The following is a 16,893-nucleotide window of genomic DNA, read 5'->3' on the forward strand; positions in this document are numbered from 1 at the left end:
ATTCCATTGTACAAACCATAACTTCACCACCTTTTCAGTCCTTGAATGTATACATCATCGTTTGTTTATGATAATTCAATGGAAAATGAATACTCTATCATCTTTGTAAGTTTAAAAGTTTAAATTTTGTAAGCTTACAAGTATGTGAGACCATAGCACACAGAGCCCGGGGGCACACGCACACCCAGAAAGCCATAAAGCCACGTGTGGGACTGGGAACACGGGGGCGCTGACCTTGAGGAAGGAGAGGTCAGGAAGGGTGGAGGGGGACACTTGGTTTTGTTTCCTGCTGGGTGACAATAACGCGGGTCTTTGTGCTTTTCCTCCTGTCTTCAGAGCTGCCTCTGAACGGACGCTGACACGCGTGTGTGACGTACGGCTGTCGGGAAAGCACCGTGGGAGGAGAAGTCGGAGAGGGAGGACTGTGCTCTCGAGAGGGTGCTTCGGCTGCTGGGTCCCAGCGAGGGTTCCTGACCAGAGACTGTTAGAAAACGCTAGGGCTGAGCTGACAGTGGCCTAATTTACAGTGGTGACATGGCGGGTTGGGGTCAGAGTGCAAGACGAGAAGGAGAGTCAAGAATGACTCCTAAGCAGTCCTGCGGCCAAGGAAATGGGCGGACGGAATTCCCACTGGCTGAGAAGGACCAAGCCTAGCAATGGGAAAGCCAAAGTGCAGTTTTGGGCAAGTTAGGTTTGCGATGCTGTTCCCTTCCCGAAGAAAGCTGTCGAGTGTGTGGCTGGAGGCGAGCTGGGAGTTCAAGGGAGAAGCAAGAGGGACCACGATGGCCCAGGTGAGCACCTGAATTTGCCCTCTCCCATGGGTTCGCCGAGCACGTAACTACTTGGAGAGGAATCCCTCGGACAGAAACCCGGAAACTAGTTAGTCCTCCACGTTGGGTAACTTGGAAATAACCACATCCAAACAGGTAGGACGGGGTGAGACACACTGTGACCTAAACCCTTCTCCCCAGCACAACACCATGCCCCCAGCCCCCAGCTTCTCCCTGAAGAGCAAAGGTTTGGGGTCAGACACCTGGCGCCCCGATGTTAAGGCTGCCATCCAAGGGGCAAGCTCCCCAATCACTAAGCTCTGAAAGCCACCGTGTTTCTGTTCACAAGGCCCCTGGCTGCGGCAAACCAAGATATGGTTCTTAGTAAGAGCGAGAACACTCACAGCACCTCCCCCCACCCCCTGGGCTCTGCTCCGAGGGGCAGGAGAAACACCCACTTCCCATGTTCTCTGTCTCATGTGCCCCTTTCCTGGAGCAGACGGGACTGCATCCTTCATGAGCTGCTGCCTGATGGTCCAGCCCCCAGTGAGCACCATCTGGGCGCTGGCTGTGACCCCCCTGGGGCCGTGAGTTGCTGGCAGACACTTACCTGCTTCCTCCCTCTGGCTTATTCCAGCAGTGAAACCACACAGATCTTTGGAAGACTGGCCCCGCATCAGACCCCCATCTTTTAAAGCTGCCGTTCAAAGCGTGGACCCCAGACCGCTGACCTCGGGCAGCAGGGCTCACGTTGACGAGGCCCAAGCACTGCAGCGATCGGCACCCCCAGCACCCCACGCCAACCCAGGCTCAGCGCCCAGGGAGTGGGTGGGAATGTTTATCTCCCAGGTTCTCCCCAGAAAGAGCCGAACTACTTGCTTTCTCAGGGCTGCCTGAGGGCCCAGCTTCCCATCAGCCTGCATCTGGGTGCTGACTGGGACCTGCCCTTCTGGACATGGTGGTCGTTGGCACATCTTCAACCCCCGGAAGCCACTGAGAACAAAGGAGGTCGTTTGGACAACCACAGGGTTTTGAGAGGCAGCCTGGAGCTCAGTAACACGGTTGAGCTGCTATAGGAGACCACGGGGACGGGACGCACAAGAAACAGCAGGTGCACGGAAGAGGAAGAAGCGTGCGGGGAACATCGTACAGAGAAAAGAACACGACGAATCTCAGAAACAGAACTTGGTAAAGTGGCGACCTGTGATGTACCCACCAGGAAGGGCAACGTAACAGTCACAGAGATGCTCATGGACGGCGGGAGACAATGGACGAAGTGGGAAGTTAGATAAAGACACAGAAAGCATGAACAAGTACAAGACAGAAATCACAGAACTGAAGAATGATGCAATGTGGGGTCCAGGAGTGAATGGTTAAGAAAGAATTCTGGAGACATTTTCAGTACAAAAAGGTGTTTTTATTAAAGCACAAGGATAGGTCCCGGGGCAGGAAGAGCTACGCCGGGATTGCAAAGAGCGGTTGATTACACAGTTTTGGTTTTTGTTTTGTTTTGTTTTGTTTTTTTTAATTTTATTTTTTATAAACATATATTTTTATCCCCAGGGGTACAGGTCTGTGAATCGCCAGGTTTACACACTTCACAGCACTCACCATAGCACATACCCTCCCAATGTCCATAACCCCAGCCCCCTCTCCCCCCATCAACCCTCTGTTTTGTGAGATTAAGAGTCACTTACGGTTTGTCTCCCTCCCAATCCCATCTTGTTTCATTTACTCTTCTCCTACCCCCTTAGCCCCCCATGTTGCATCTCCACTTCCTCATATCAGGGAGATCATATGATAGTTGTCTTTCTCCGACTGACTTATTTCGCTAAGCATGATACCCTCTAGTTCCATCCATGTCGTTGCAAATGGCAAGATTTCATTTCTTTTGATGGCTGCATAATATACCACATCTTCTTTATCCATTCATCTGTTGATGGACATCTAAGTTCTTTCCATAGTTTGGCTATTGCGGACTTTGCTGCTATAAACATTCGGGTGCACGTGCCCCTTTGGATCACTACGTTTGTATCTTTAGGGTAAATACCCAGCAGTGCAATTGCTGGGTCATAGGGTAGTTCTATTTTCAACATTTTGAGGAACCTCCATGCTGATTTCCAGAGTGGTTGCACCAGCTTGCATTCCCACCAACAGTGTAGGAGGGTTCCCCTTTCTCCGCATCCTCGCCAGCATCTGTCATTTCCTGACTTGTTAATTTTAGCCATTCTGACTGGTGGGAGGTGGTATCTCATTGTGGTTTTGATTTGTATTTCCCTGATGCCGCATGATGTGGAGCACTTTTTCATGTGTCTGTTGGCCATCTGGATGTCTTCTTTGCAGAAATGTCTGTTCATGTCTGCTATTCAACATAGTACTAGAAGTCCTAGCCTCAGCAATCAGACAACAAAAGGAAATTAAAGGCATCCAAATCAGCAAAGAAGTCAAACTATCACTCTTCGCAGATGATATGATACTATATGTGGAAAACCCAAAAGACTCTACTCCAAAACTGCTAGAACTTGTACAGGAATTCAGTAAAGTGTCAGGATATAAAATCAGTGCACAGAAATCAGTTGCATTTCTCTACACCAACAACAAGACAGAAGAAAGAGAAATTAAGGAGTCAATCCCATTTACAATTGCACCCAAAACTATAAGATACCTAGGAATAAACCTAACCAAAGAGGCTAAGAATCTCTACTCAGAAAACTATAAAGTACTCATGAAAGAAACTGAGGAAGACACAAAGAAATGGAAAAATGTTCCATGCTCCTGGATTGGAAGAATAAATATTGTGAAAATGTCTATGCTACCTAAAGCAATCTACACATTGAATGCAATTCCTATCAAAGTACCATCCATTTTTTTTGAAGAAATGGAACAAATAATGCTAAAATTTATATGGAACCAGAAAAGACCTCGAATAGCCAAAGGAATATTGAAAAAGAAAGCCAAAGTTGGTGGCATCACAATTCCAGACTTCAAGCTCTATTACAAAGCTGTCATCATCAAGACAGCATGGTACTGGCACAAAAACAGACACATAGATCAATGGAACAGAATAGAGAGCCCAGAAATAGACCCTCAACTCTATGGTCAAGTAATCTTCAACAAAGCAGGAAAGAATGTCCAATGGAAAAAAGACAGCCTCTTCAATAAATGGTGTTGGGAAAATTGGACAGCCACGTGCAGAAAAATGAAATTGGATCATTTCCTTACACCACACACGAAAATAGACTCAAAATGGATGAAGGACCTCAATGTGAGAAAGGAATCCATCAAAATCCTTGAGGAGAACACAGGCAGCAACCTCTTCGACATCAGCCACAGCAACATCTTCCTTTAGGAACATCGCCAAAGGCAAGGGAAGCAAGGGCAAAAATGAACTATTGGGATTTCATCAAGATCAAAAGCTTTTGCTCAGCAAAGGAAACAGTGAACAAAACCAAAAGACAACTGACAAAATGGGAGAAGATATTTGCAAACGACATATCAGATAAAGGGCTAGTGTCCAAAATCTATAAAGAACTTAGCAAACCCAACACCCAAAGAACAAATAATCCAATCAAGAAATGGGCAGAAGACATGATTACACAGTTTTAAGTTGGTGGGGTAGAGACGAAGGAAGTTTTCAGAAGGATTTTCATATGTTAAAGAGGACTTCCAGAATCCTAGAGTTAAGGCTCTTACCCAGCTAAGGTTGCTTTTTGCCTCTAGCAAAGCATTACAGTGGTGAAATCTTTGAGGGTTATCATGCTCTGCTTGTGTCAAGTATTTGTGGATGCGCTGTGAGTTGTAAGGAAAGTTATTTTTATGTACATTTCTTTTACCTTTGTTCTCCTCATCAAAGAACACAATACTTGAACTGAGAAATTCAATGAGGGGTTTAATAGCCCAGTACAAGGGGCAGAAGGGAGAACCAGCAAATTCGAGGGCAGGGCCGTGGGATTCATCCAGTCAGACGAGTGGAGAGAAAAAGAATGAAAAGGCGTGAAGACAGACGAAGGACCTCTGTGAGCGGACGGATGCATCTAGGGTCCCAGTAGGAGAGAGAGGGTAAGGGGCACGAGGCTTATTCAAACAAGTAACGGCTGAAAACATCCCTCCCCTGAGGAAAGCAGCAGACATCAGGAGAGTTCCCAAACAGAGGCAGTGAAGGCACTGGGAGACTTCTCCCTTTAAACTGCTGGAGATCAAAGACAGGGACAGAATCTCAAAAGCAGTAAGAGAAAAGCAACTTGTTATGTAGAAGGGAAGCCCCATAAGACTATCATCGGATCTTCCAGCAGAAACCTGTTAGGCTGGAAGGTCCTTCTCAAGGTGACGTATTCAAGGTGCTGACATGGAAACAAAAAACAAAACCCGAAAAGCAGAAAACACCTACCAACCAGGAATCCTCTGTCCGAGTCGTCCTTCGGAACTGAAGAGGAGAGAACGAGCTTTCCAGACAAACCAAGCTGAAGGAATTCCTCACCACAAAAACAGCCTAACAGGAAATGCTAGAGGGATTCTCCCGCTGAAAGGAAAGGGCTCTCATTAGTAAGAAAGAATACAACTCGCTGGTGAAGGTCACGATGTAGTTAAATTCAGAATATTCTGATACTGTAATGATGATGGGAAAATCACAAAACTCTAGTATAAATAGTAAAAGAAAAGTATTGGGGCCCCTGGGGGACTCAGTTGATAAGCGTCTGCCTTTGGCTCAGGTCATGATCCCAGGGTTCTGGGATCGAGCCCCATGTCTGCTCCCTGCCCGGTGGGAAGCCTTCTTCTCCCTCTGCCACTCTCCCCGCTTGTGCTCTCTCTCTGTGTGTGTCTCTCTCTGTTAAATAAATAATTTAAAAAATTTTTAAAAAGTATTAGTAACTATACAATAGTTTTAATGGATATGAATTGTAAAAAAATATAAATTGTGACATTAAGGAGAAAATGGGGGTTTGAAAAAGCTTTTATGTGCATCACAGCTGTTATTAGTGTAAAGTGCACAGCTGTAGTTCTAAGATGTTTTGTGTAAGTCTCATGGTAACCACAAGCAAAAACCCACAGAAAATGCACAAAAACAAAGAGAACGGCATGAAAGCATACTGACCATGACGGAAAACCATCATAAAGGGGAAGGCAAGAGAAGGAAACAGAAGAACTACACAACAGCCAGAAAACAATGAACAAAGTGTTAATAGTAAGTCCGCGACATTCCAAAATTACTTCAAAGGTAAACGGACTGAAGTCACCATCAGAAGACTTACCGGGACTGAGGGGACTTTAAAAGACTCAAGTGAGTTTCACTTCAGACGTGGGGACACACTCAGACCAAGAGTGCGGGATTGGAGCCCTAAAAAGCCAGGGGTCCCTATACTTATGTCACACAGCATAGACTTTAGGCCAAAAACCACAACGAGACGAAGGTCACTACGTACCGATAACGGGGTCGACTGACCGAGCCCAGGGAACAGCTGCGACGACGCACAAACACCAGAGCACCCTGACTGCGCACGGCCGAGGCTGGCGGACCTGAAGGGAGAGAGAGACCGCAGCAGGCCCGGGGAGGGGAGCGAAGGGGTGGGGGCTGGCAACCCCCTGCGTGCGACAGAATGCATCATCCAGACAGAAAATCATGAGGACTTGGACTTGGGCTACTTGTCAGAGCAGCCAGACCCACAAACATTCCATGCTGCGGCGGCAGGACACGCAGGCAACATTCTCCAGGACAGATCAGCCCACGAACCACGTCCTGATACATCTGATAAGGCCGCAATCCCATCAGACATCCTTTCTGAACACAGTGGTACAACAGTAGAAATCCATTACAAGAAAAAACTGGAAAATCCGTCCGTATGTGGAGATTAAACGAGGAGCACACGGGACCCGTCCGCCGCCGTCTTCACTCCACTGGCAGAACGTGGAAGCGTGTCCCTGGGATCGGTATGAACGAGGGTGCTCACCCTTGCCCCTTCTGTTCAACTCAGTGCTGGGAGTCCCGTGAGGACAGTCAGGCAAGGAAACAAAGCGGGGGGCGAAGCGGAGTGAGAGACACAGACTTCCGGCTGGGGAATGACTAACGTCCACATGGGGAAGGGACAAGCACAGTTACCTCCACTTGCAGATGACAAGCTATTGTGTATAGAAAGCCCCAGTGTCTGTTAACAGATGAATGGATAAAGAAAATGTGAGGTTATACATATATATATATGGAAATCCTGGAGTTTGAGGAAATATGGATGGACCCTGAGGGCATTACCCTAAGTGAAACAAGTCAGTACAAGACAAACACTATATGATCTCAATTACACGGGATTCTAAAAAAGCCCAAGCTCACAGAAGCAGAGAGTAGTGGGGTGGGGGTCACCGCAGGCTGGGAGGCGGGGGAACTTAACATACTGGTCAAAGGCTACAAATTTCCAGGCATAAGAGGAACAAGTTCCAGGTCGAGCGTCCAGCATGGTGACTAAGTTCGGTAACGTTGTGTTAGATAACTGAGATCTGCTAAGAGAGGAGAACATCACTGTTCTCACCAAAAAATAAATAAATAAATGCATAAGATAATTGAAATGATGATGGGTTAATTAACTCGGTGGGACCTTCCACAGTGTGTCTGTACATCAAACCATCACATTGTGGTCTTTAACTACCACTGCTACGAATAATAATATTAAATAAATACCAGTGTATTTGTCAAGCATGTATTAGTAAACCCAAAAAGAAAACAAGTCAGGCAGCCAATCACCGTGCTGGGTTTTAACCTTCAGGCCAACCACAGGGCCTCTTACTTTACACAGAGAAAGTACGAAAAACAAGACATTAACTTATCATTTAAAGAACATTTATTTGGGCACAACTAGGCCACGTTAACATAAGTTGATTCTCCTACTAGAAATGAATAAACATAACCTCACGCAGAAGAAAAGTCAATGTCACCTTTGTTCAATGCAGAGCAGCTGAAATTCGCAACAGCATGTCTCTGCTACCCACACACAGAGGTGGTTTTTTAGGCAATAAAGAACATCGTTAAGGATTCATACTCCAGCTTGCACCTACAACTAGGATTACTAAATACCTTCCTTAAGCAGATTCCTTCTTCTCTAGGCACTTTGCAAATAGAAATACGTGAGTCGGTATTCACACCCTGCCCTTAAGATCCTCAATTTAGAATAAGCAATTACCATATACGGAGCCACTTGCGGGCTTAGTGATGCTTGAAAAGGAACACAAAAGGACTGTGACCATATGAATTGGAGCATGTTAACTATTAAATAGGATGTGTGATGAAATTAGTATGAAGTATTTAAACGTATGTAAGTTAAACATTTATAGAGAGAGAAAAAATCTTTTACATATTTGATAAAAGTTTAAGAAAAAGAGCAGTATTTTAAAAACTTACATTAAACACTGCCTAACTGCAGAGTAAATCCTGTCTGTGGAGAAATAAATGTTTTATAATTCTCAAAGAAGAAAATAATATAAACTTTAATTCACGGCAACATAGTTGGCTGGAAAAATGCCAGTTTGACCTCGAAGCTTTCCCTCCCACCAATCGAACTGTGAGTCTGTTTTTGATATAACTGTGATTCTGTCTCCGGCTTGAAAGTTCAAGTCCCCGGGCTGTTGTCCCTCGAAGGAATACAACGCCGTCACCTCCACGGGCTCGTTCAGGCCTGGAACAAACAAGCAGAGGCACTTAGACTACGCACATGTCTGATGGGAAAGCCTGGGAAGGGTGTGGAGCGAAGATGTAAATTAACTTCAGTACCTGATACTCTAATGCCTTCGCGCATGGGGTCTGTGAGATTTTCATCCTATTATTAAACTCGTGTTTTTCTTCTTCAAAAAGAGCAAGTGTTTGGTAATAATACTTCCTAAATCCACACAAGTCAAACTGCATATTATTATATACTTGACTATGCATTTAGCAAATATTTGTGGTTATAATTGTTGGACTTCTGAATGATCTCTAAGATAACACCACAAGCCAACCCTTGAACAACACAGGTGTGCACTTACAAATGGATTTTTTTTGTGATTAACAGTATGATAATGTAAATGTATTTTCTCCTCCTTTCCTTTTTTTTTTTTTTTAAATTAATTTATTTACTTGACAGAGAGCACAAGAAGCACTGGCAGAGGCAGAGAGAGAAGCAGACTTCCCGCAGAGCAGGAAGCCCCGAGCGGGACTCGATCCCAGGAGCCAGGACATAGAATCAAAAGTGATATGTGGATTTTCAGCTGCTTGGGGTTTGGTGCCCCCAAATGCCACGCCCCACATTGTTCAAAGGTCAACTGTATTTACATTTTCCCCCTTTTAATCGAATGGTCATTATGGCTTCCATGAATTGTAGCTGTTAGAGAAAAACACTTTTATGGTCACGATTGTATCATACAGGATTTAATTGAAAAACCATGTTCCAGGATGGAACTAGACGGTGTTACGCTAAGGGAAATAAGTCAGTCAGAGAAAGACAAATATCATATGAGCTCACTCGTATGTGGAATTTAAGAAACAAAACAAATGTGCAAAGGAAGAAAAAAGAGAGAGAAACACACGGAAACTGAGAAACAGACCCAGATTCTTAACTCTAGAGAACTACGGTTACCAGAGGGGCAGTGGGTAGGACGGGGATTGAAGAGAACATGTGTCGTGCTAAAAAATAACACAAAATGTTAAAGAGAACAGAACAGGAACCACGCTCAGGAGCCGTTGGTTTCGAGGGTTCCGGCTCTGAGGCATTTTGCCGGGTCATGAGCACTTTCCCCACAGGCTTCACACTGTCAGAACAGAGACAAAACTCAAACTGGCGCAAGAAGAAGGTCTGCATGTGCTTAATCAGAGTTTCTCTCTCTCTCTTTTTCAGGATTTTATTTATTTGACAGAGAGAGATCACAAGCAGGCAGAGAGGCAGGCAGAGAGAGAGGGGGAAGCAGGTTCCCTGCTGAGCAGAGAGCCCGATGCGGGGCTCGATCCCAGGACCCTGAGATCATGACCTGAGCCCAAGGCAGAGGCTTAACCCACTGAGCCACCCAGACGCCCCTTAATAAGAGTTTCAACACAATGTGTAGAATTGTTTGTATTGTGTTAGGAAGAAAATACTTTGAGAACTGAGGAGTTAAAAACAGTAACTTTACGAACTGTGCACCAGCATAAGAAATATAGAGAAACAGATACTTTCTGTTCATTCATGCTTGTGTTCTTATTAGGCAACTAGATGGTTGTTAAATGCGTCTTAGTACAGACACACTGAAAACATAAATAACCGAATTCTGAAACTCAGTTACTTATTTAACCCGATAATACTATAATAATAAAAGATAAACCAAATTTGGCTTGTTGGTAAGAAATAAAAAGTCAAGACTTGAATTAAACCGCGCTGAGCGAGACTCGCCGTGCGTCACCCACACACGGTGTGCGACAGTCCTTCGCGTGAGAGCGGTGCCCCGGGGTTGTCCGAGTCCTGCGGAAACAACCCCAGCAGCAACCCAGGGTCACATCACAGAGACTCTGGGGGTCGTTATTTTTTCTACCACAGACATGCTCTGCCCGCTTTTATAATTTATACTATGTGTACTTGCAGTCTGTCCATTTTAAGGAAGAAGGGCAAACATGCGTCACCGAAAGAAGAATTCTGATGCAGTCTGGGTATCATCGAAACCAGCAGAGTGACAGCCAACACACAGTAACGAGCCCTCGTTCCTCTGTGTGTGACAAGCTCAGTGGGACACCCAGCCAGTCCTCACGACAGGAGGTCGTTAAACCAGAGGAAGGCAAGCTGGTGTGAGAGGGAGCGTCGTTCTGAACAGCATCACCTCCAGTTTCCTCACCACCCACATACGAACCTCAACCTCTTCAGCCCCAGTTGACGACACCCTCAAGAAACTCCTCCTCTCCTGTCTCCCAGACGTCTCAGATGACACAAAGCACAACCTGGACGAGCCCCAGTGAGCATCAGGGAATGTTCTGGAAGTCATCACCACATGTGCCGCACTATGCACAACGTAAGACATCTGAAGGGACGAGGGCAACGGTGACAGGTGCAGCCTGACCTGCGCTCGCCCGTCCCGCATCTCCGGCGAGTGGCTGCTGCTGTCACCCCTACTTCACAGAGCATCACGCTCAAGTGGAAGTGGGAGGCCATCTGTCCAGGGAGTGCAGATCCGAGTCTCCGAAGTCCATCCCTGGGAACTCATGGTCACCACGGACCTCCTGCCCGAGGCCCTCTGCAGCCACATGGGTGTTAGATTGTGGGCAGCACAGGGAACGTCGGTCCGGCCGAGCACGGCCAGTTTCCCAGGGGAATAGTGTACTTCTGCGCATCACCGAGTCATCCAGACTCTACAGGTCGTAAGAATGTCGGATGAAGGTCCTGGGTGACCACTGACCACCGAGCTGGTTCCCACCAGTGGGAGGAGCATACCCTGTGATGAGTAATTACAGGAAGAAGAGCTTCAGGAACCAAGGGAAGCAGACGGGGTTCCCGACTGGCTGTCCGGTTGTCTCTGAGCTGTACTTTCCAGATGGACAAAGGACAAAGTACTGATGGGAATGCGGCGCGAGGGCAGAGCGGGTGGTTTCGAGAGAAGATGGCGGCACTGCGGGGCCTCCCCCACCCAAACTCTGAGCGGAGATGAGGCAGATCGTGGCTGGTAGAGCGAGGGGAGAATATGGGCAAGACAGGCAGCCGGGGGTGAGCCCAAGAAGACTCAGAAGCTGAAGCATTTCGGGGAAAATCCACACACAGGAACACGAGGCGGGGAGCCCAGCCCGAATGAAGGCCCCACAGGCCAGGCCCTACTGCTGTTTCTTCCAGCAAAATGACTTAAAGTTCTCCTTTACTGTAAATATTAGGGATACTTCCCATAAGGAAAAGTTTAATGCCCACAAAATAGCTTCTTAAAAAAAAAAAAAAAAAAAGTGGGCCTTTTTCTTCCGGGAGGGGGATATGACCTTCCAGAAAGGGAGAGCCCCCCAGGGACCACGGAAACTGGCCCCACTGCTGATGAAAATATCTGGCATTCACAGATGCCTTCTAGTTTCCCATTCTTGTGTTCAAGAAATACGGAGGCTCTTTGAAGTGATTAGCCATTTTCATCATCATATCCAACTTGAATTCAAACACAGGTTACTCTTCCCTCCCAGGTCAGCCCCACAACAGGAAACAGATCACAGGCCCCATTGCCCGGCAGCTGCCCTGAGGCTTCTTCTAATTAGAGACGCCACACCTACCGGGTCTCATTGTGTCCCTCCCAGTTGCTCTCTCCATGCTCTGCGTCCTGTAGCCATACGTAAGTGGAGTCTCTGGCCCCGACACGGTTCAGAAAAGGAATCCCAGCCTTCGGGAGGGCGTCTCAGGCAAGCGGAAGTAAGAGCACAGACACGTCCTCGGTTTTGGGTACATTTAATGTAGCGGTGAGCTGCGTGACTGACCTGAATCGGGGTTGGGGTCTGTCACTGTGGGGACCACGTCCTCTGGAAGAGGACAACAGTCCCTGGGGACCGACGCAGATAAGGCCACCAGGTGAGTCCACCAGAACCAGCCGCTCTCAGATGGTAACATCTGGGGCATTTGTGCTTGTCGCAATGGGGGCAGGAGTCCTATCGGCACAGACGGACTCAGCCCAAGGGCACCCGGGGGCAGCACAGGATGGCCCCCGTGGTGGATGTGCCCAGACTGTCACTGAAAACTACAGGGTAAATGGGGGGTGGACGGTGAAGACTGACACGAGAAGACACGGAGACAACAAGGTACAGTAGACCAGGCTGTGCACTTGCAAGGCTGTCTCACTGAGACACCCAAGCACCAGATAGCTGGAGTGTCCAAAGGGTGCAGAACAAAAGTACATGCACTTAGGAGAATCACTGCTTTCCCCAACAGCCATGCAAAAGTGCAGCTGGTCAGTGTGTATGGGACAGGCAGAGAGCAAGCCCACGGCGGCCTGGACGTGCTGGTAGGTTGGGTTTAACTTGAGGCTCGGGCCTGTGCCCTGTGCTTTTTCTCTGCAGCAGTGCTTGGCCAGGATGTGAGAAAGTCCTCGCTAAGAACTGAACTGGTTTGACAGCTGCTTTAAAAACAAACAAACAAACAAACAAAAACCCCAAAAAACAAAAAAAACCCACAAGCATGTAAAGTAAGTTTTATTTTAAAAATAGACTTTAAATCTTCCTTTCCATTTTTTTTTCCTTCAACATCCCTTATATTTGGAGAAAGTTATCCTAGTACCCACTGTTTGTACAAATTAATTCACCCTATCCTCAAATATATAAACAAAACCTGACCGGCCAAGAACTGTCCGTGCTCGCATGGCCAGCGCTCAAAGTCCGAGCCTATTTCCAGAGCCCACTCAGGGTTTGCTTCTTCTAACTTCACACCGCCCTCAGTGCCTTTGAGGCACCCAGCCTGCGGGCACAGGCCCTTAGAGAACCCTGTGGAAAGGGGGGTCACCTCTACTTCCGCTGTCCCTTGTCCTTCAGTGTCCCTGCTGGCCCCCTCTCCCTCAGCAACTCAGCTTGTCTGTTGACCTCAAATTTAAGAACTGCTTTAACTGCAAGATATCTAAGTGTAGGTCTAATTCCAGCAGAGTCTCCTGAAAGACCGCTACATAAAATTCCAGACGTGTATGCTACTTGGGTGTAAACATTTACATGTTCGCCCCTTTTGCTTCTGAAGGATGTGTATCCGCCGGTCAAATTACTGGCAATGTCAGTAGTCTCCAGCTGGCTGCAAATCACATTCAAAAGAGCAAACTACATTTTAAAAGCCTCTTAGTGTTTTCCCACTGTGCAGGAGGCCACAGTCCAGCAGGCTCAGACGGTTAAACCAGGGAGGCAGCCCCTCGGAGGCAGGGCGAATGCAGCTTTCCGGGACAACGCCAGGTGGGAAGCGGGCTCCACACCGGGGCAGCTAGGCTGAAAGCAAGTGGGAAGTGGGAAGCCCGACTCCATCAGGAAAGCTTCAACTTCCGAGGAAGGAACTGTGCTTACGAGACATTTTTGAAATATCTTTACAAATTAAAAGCAAAATGTGTACTTCGCTACCTTGACGTCCGTTTACATGAAAGCAGTGATGCCCCGTAGTTTACTTTCCCAGGAGTATGGGGTCCTGTGACTCCAGTGACAAAAGGTGACGGGAGAAAATAAACGGGCTATTTGACAACTGGTTCACCTTTGCCCTCATTTTGTGTCCCACTCACATTTCTAAATAATCGCTTAATTCCTCCAGGAATGTTTTGTAAAGAATATTGAAGTAAGACAGCAAATCCTAATAAGTTTTATAAAGTAGTTCCCAATAACGGCAAAATATCTGAACATGAAAAAAAAAAATCCTTAAAATATACAAAAATATCCACGGGGCTAAAACCCAGAAAAGATGTGATGATGATGAAGTTGTAATTCACAATGAACAAACCTTGTCATTCTATGGTGACAAGATCGTAAAAGATCCTGCGGTTGTCCTCGGACGGGCCCCTGCGAGTCAGAGGGGCTCGGTCCCAAGCTGGGGTGCCAGCCCCCCACCGCTCCCCCCGCAGGAACTGCGCATGTGCCACTACGGTCCCGGTCGCCCTCCTTATCGCAGACGAGTGCAACCAGGAGAGCCAAAGCACAGCCTTTTCCAAGCGAAGGACTTCTCCCAACCAGGAACAGAGCCCCTAAACCAGAGGAGTGCTGAGTACCATCCCAGAGTTTTATGAACTGCCATTTAGTTGGAAAGTTTGTGACTGTAAGATGCGTATGAATCATTTTTAACATATAGATACGGTATTTACCAACTCTCTCCTGAAAGCTGGAAAGTTCAGGGTAGAGCTTAGACTTGTTTCCGTTACCTGCAAAACAGGAAAAAAAAAAACAGGGGCGGAATTTAGAAGACTTATTAGCATATCGTACATAAAAGCAGGTATTTTAAATCCCTAAGATTGCTAGAAATATCATTATTTTATCACACTTTAAATCCAGAGGAATTCCTGAGTAAACCCAGAAAGTATCCCCGCCATAAGGCAGAGGGTAAACCTCTGATATGTGTAGGGTTAGAAACGTCAAAACTACAACTCTTGACCCTGACGCTACAGGGTCGCAGGTAACACACATACATCTTTTTTCCAGAAGCAATCACAAGCTACCTGCATTTTAAAAACGTGTGTAGCCCCCAAGGCAGTGATTTTCAAACATCCTCGTTTGCTTGACTCTTAAACTCATTTTTAAACAGCACGTGTTCACTTGCATATTTTTAATTAACACCTAAAATGGTTCGGCGTAACCCTAAAACTCCTCAAAGCCACACTCTGTGGTATTTCAGCCTCAGTTACTCACACTGAGCGACCGCATCGCCTCCTGGGACAACAGGACTAAATGCCACAGTGTAAAGAGTGAGGAGACGCGCGGCCTCTGATTTCGCCTGGAAGCGGGCGGAGCAGTTTCAGGCCCGCGATGGCGAGGACGCGCCGCTCGGCAGCGGTAAGACTCCCCGCGGCGCCGGTGTCTGTTTGCCCCGCGGGGGCACTTCGGCGACCTCGTGTGCTTTAAAACTTACGCACGGTCCGAGCTCACGCGGCCGCTCGGAGTTCAAGCAAAAGCAGGCTCCGTGCCCACGTGTCGTTCCTCACCCGCGACAGGAGTCAACGCAAGCGAGTCACCCGAACGTGAGCCAGAAACAGGCCGCCCTTTCGGCAGGAGCGCGGCCGCCCGGGCCAGGGGGTGCGGAGTACGCGGCGGGGTGCGGGGGAGGGAGAACAGGGCCGGGGCCGGGCGCCTTCCCGGGGCCCCATTCAGGCAAGTGAGAGGCCTCGCCGGGACCGGTGTAGCGCCTTCAGGCCCCGGAGAAGGAGGCCGGACACGGCGGGCGCGTGAAGGAGGGACCGCCTCGGGCCCTCGGAAGGGCGTCGGTATTTCTGCTCCTCCCCCGGGAACTTGCGCGCGGCTCCCCGCAGGGAGGGCCGCCACGTCCCGCACGGGTCTGTCCCCTGCCGGCGGAGTCGGGCCCGTCTCTACGCGCTCGGAAGCCCCAGCGCCGGCCCGAGGGCGAGCGCGATCACGGGGAGCATCACCCCTTCAGCGGCTGCTGCGCGGCGCTGCCGCCCTCCGCGCCTGGAAGGCAGGACTCCGGGAGCGGCCGCCCTACAAAGGTGCGCGGGAAAGAGGGACAGAGGCCAACGCCCGGTGTTGTGTAACTCTGGGCTGTTCTGACACCCGCGTGACCCCCCGAGCCGCTGAGAGCACCCGGCGAAGCGAACCCTCAGAGCGCGAATGCGGACACCCCCGAGAACCAGGTTATTCCGTCCCAAAGCAGCGCGAGGGCTGCCCTTGGGACAAATGACAAGTAACAGCGACGAAAAGCCGTTGAGGATGAAGCTCTGCGAATCGGAGAAGCAGACTCTGAATGAGAACAGGAGCTTCCAGCGACGAGGACTTGTCGTGGGTATTTCCGAGAGGCCGAGCCCTATTCTTCTCAACACCCATCGTCCCTCTATCGGACGCGGAGTCTAACAATGGGGCTTGCCTTCTCGACCATATTTAAAACGCATTCGAACCGCAGCACAGATACTCACCCGGGGAGCCAGCGCCCGGCGGGACGCGTGCGGGCGGCGGCCGGGGGCTCGGCGGCTTGGGAGGGAAGTCTTCAGCCTGGGAGGGGCCAAACAATGCGCAGAACTTTAAAATACTGTCTACGCTGGCGCATCTAAGGGCAGAATAACCCCACAGACCTGCGGAGAAGGGCGCCCCAATGGGCTCGCGCACTCCTCAGGGCCACATTAGCTGGACCCGGGCCGCGCGAAGAGGCTGCGGGTGACTCTGCTGCCACGGAAGCTCGCCTCATGCGGGCGCCTCAGCCACGCGGTCCGGGCCGGGGCAACGGAGGCTTCGCGCGTCCGCTGCCGCGCTGCACCCCGGGGTCAGCTGTGGGGCTCGGAGCCCGCAGGCCCTGCCCTTCGCCGCCTCAGCGTTGGCGGCCACCGTGGGCGTCGCTGTCTCCCACTCACAGCCACACGCCGGGGGGACGCAGCTGTGGGAAACGAGCCACGCTTCCCCTTGAAGCCGGCAGAGAAGACGTGCCCGAGTTCGACTTTTCCACGACAACGTCATGTGAGGGAAGTCGGGGGTCGGGGGGCTGAGATCCAGGGCGGCCCGCGCCACGGAGCGACC

The 16,893-nt window shown here is 49.0% G+C and overlaps 1 protein-coding gene across 1 annotated transcript in view; it reads right to left on the reverse strand.

Moving 5' to 3' along the window:
* Window positions 1–8,219: 8,219 nt before the first annotated feature.
* Window positions 8,220–16,893, reverse strand: part of SH3YL1 (SH3 and SYLF domain containing 1) — a 34,232-nt gene continuing 25,558 nt past the window's right edge. Inside the window, exons 8-10 of the mRNA XM_032866746.1 lie at window positions 16,299–16,374; window positions 14,523–14,579; window positions 8,220–8,425 (exon numbers count right to left, since the gene is read on the reverse strand). Coding sequence (XP_032722637.1) covers window positions 8,238–8,425; window positions 14,523–14,579; window positions 16,299–16,374 — 321 coding nt within the window. The 3' untranslated portion in view covers window positions 8,220–8,237. The remainder of the gene's footprint in view (window positions 8,426–14,522; window positions 14,580–16,298; window positions 16,375–16,893) is intronic.

Source organism: Lontra canadensis, unplaced genomic scaffold, assembly GCF_010015895.1.
Source record: "Lontra canadensis isolate GAN:19392208 unplaced genomic scaffold, GSC_riverotter_1.0 scaffold32, whole genome shotgun sequence".
In the NCBI taxonomy this organism is placed as follows: domain Eukaryota; kingdom Metazoa; phylum Chordata; class Mammalia; order Carnivora; family Mustelidae; genus Lontra; species Lontra canadensis.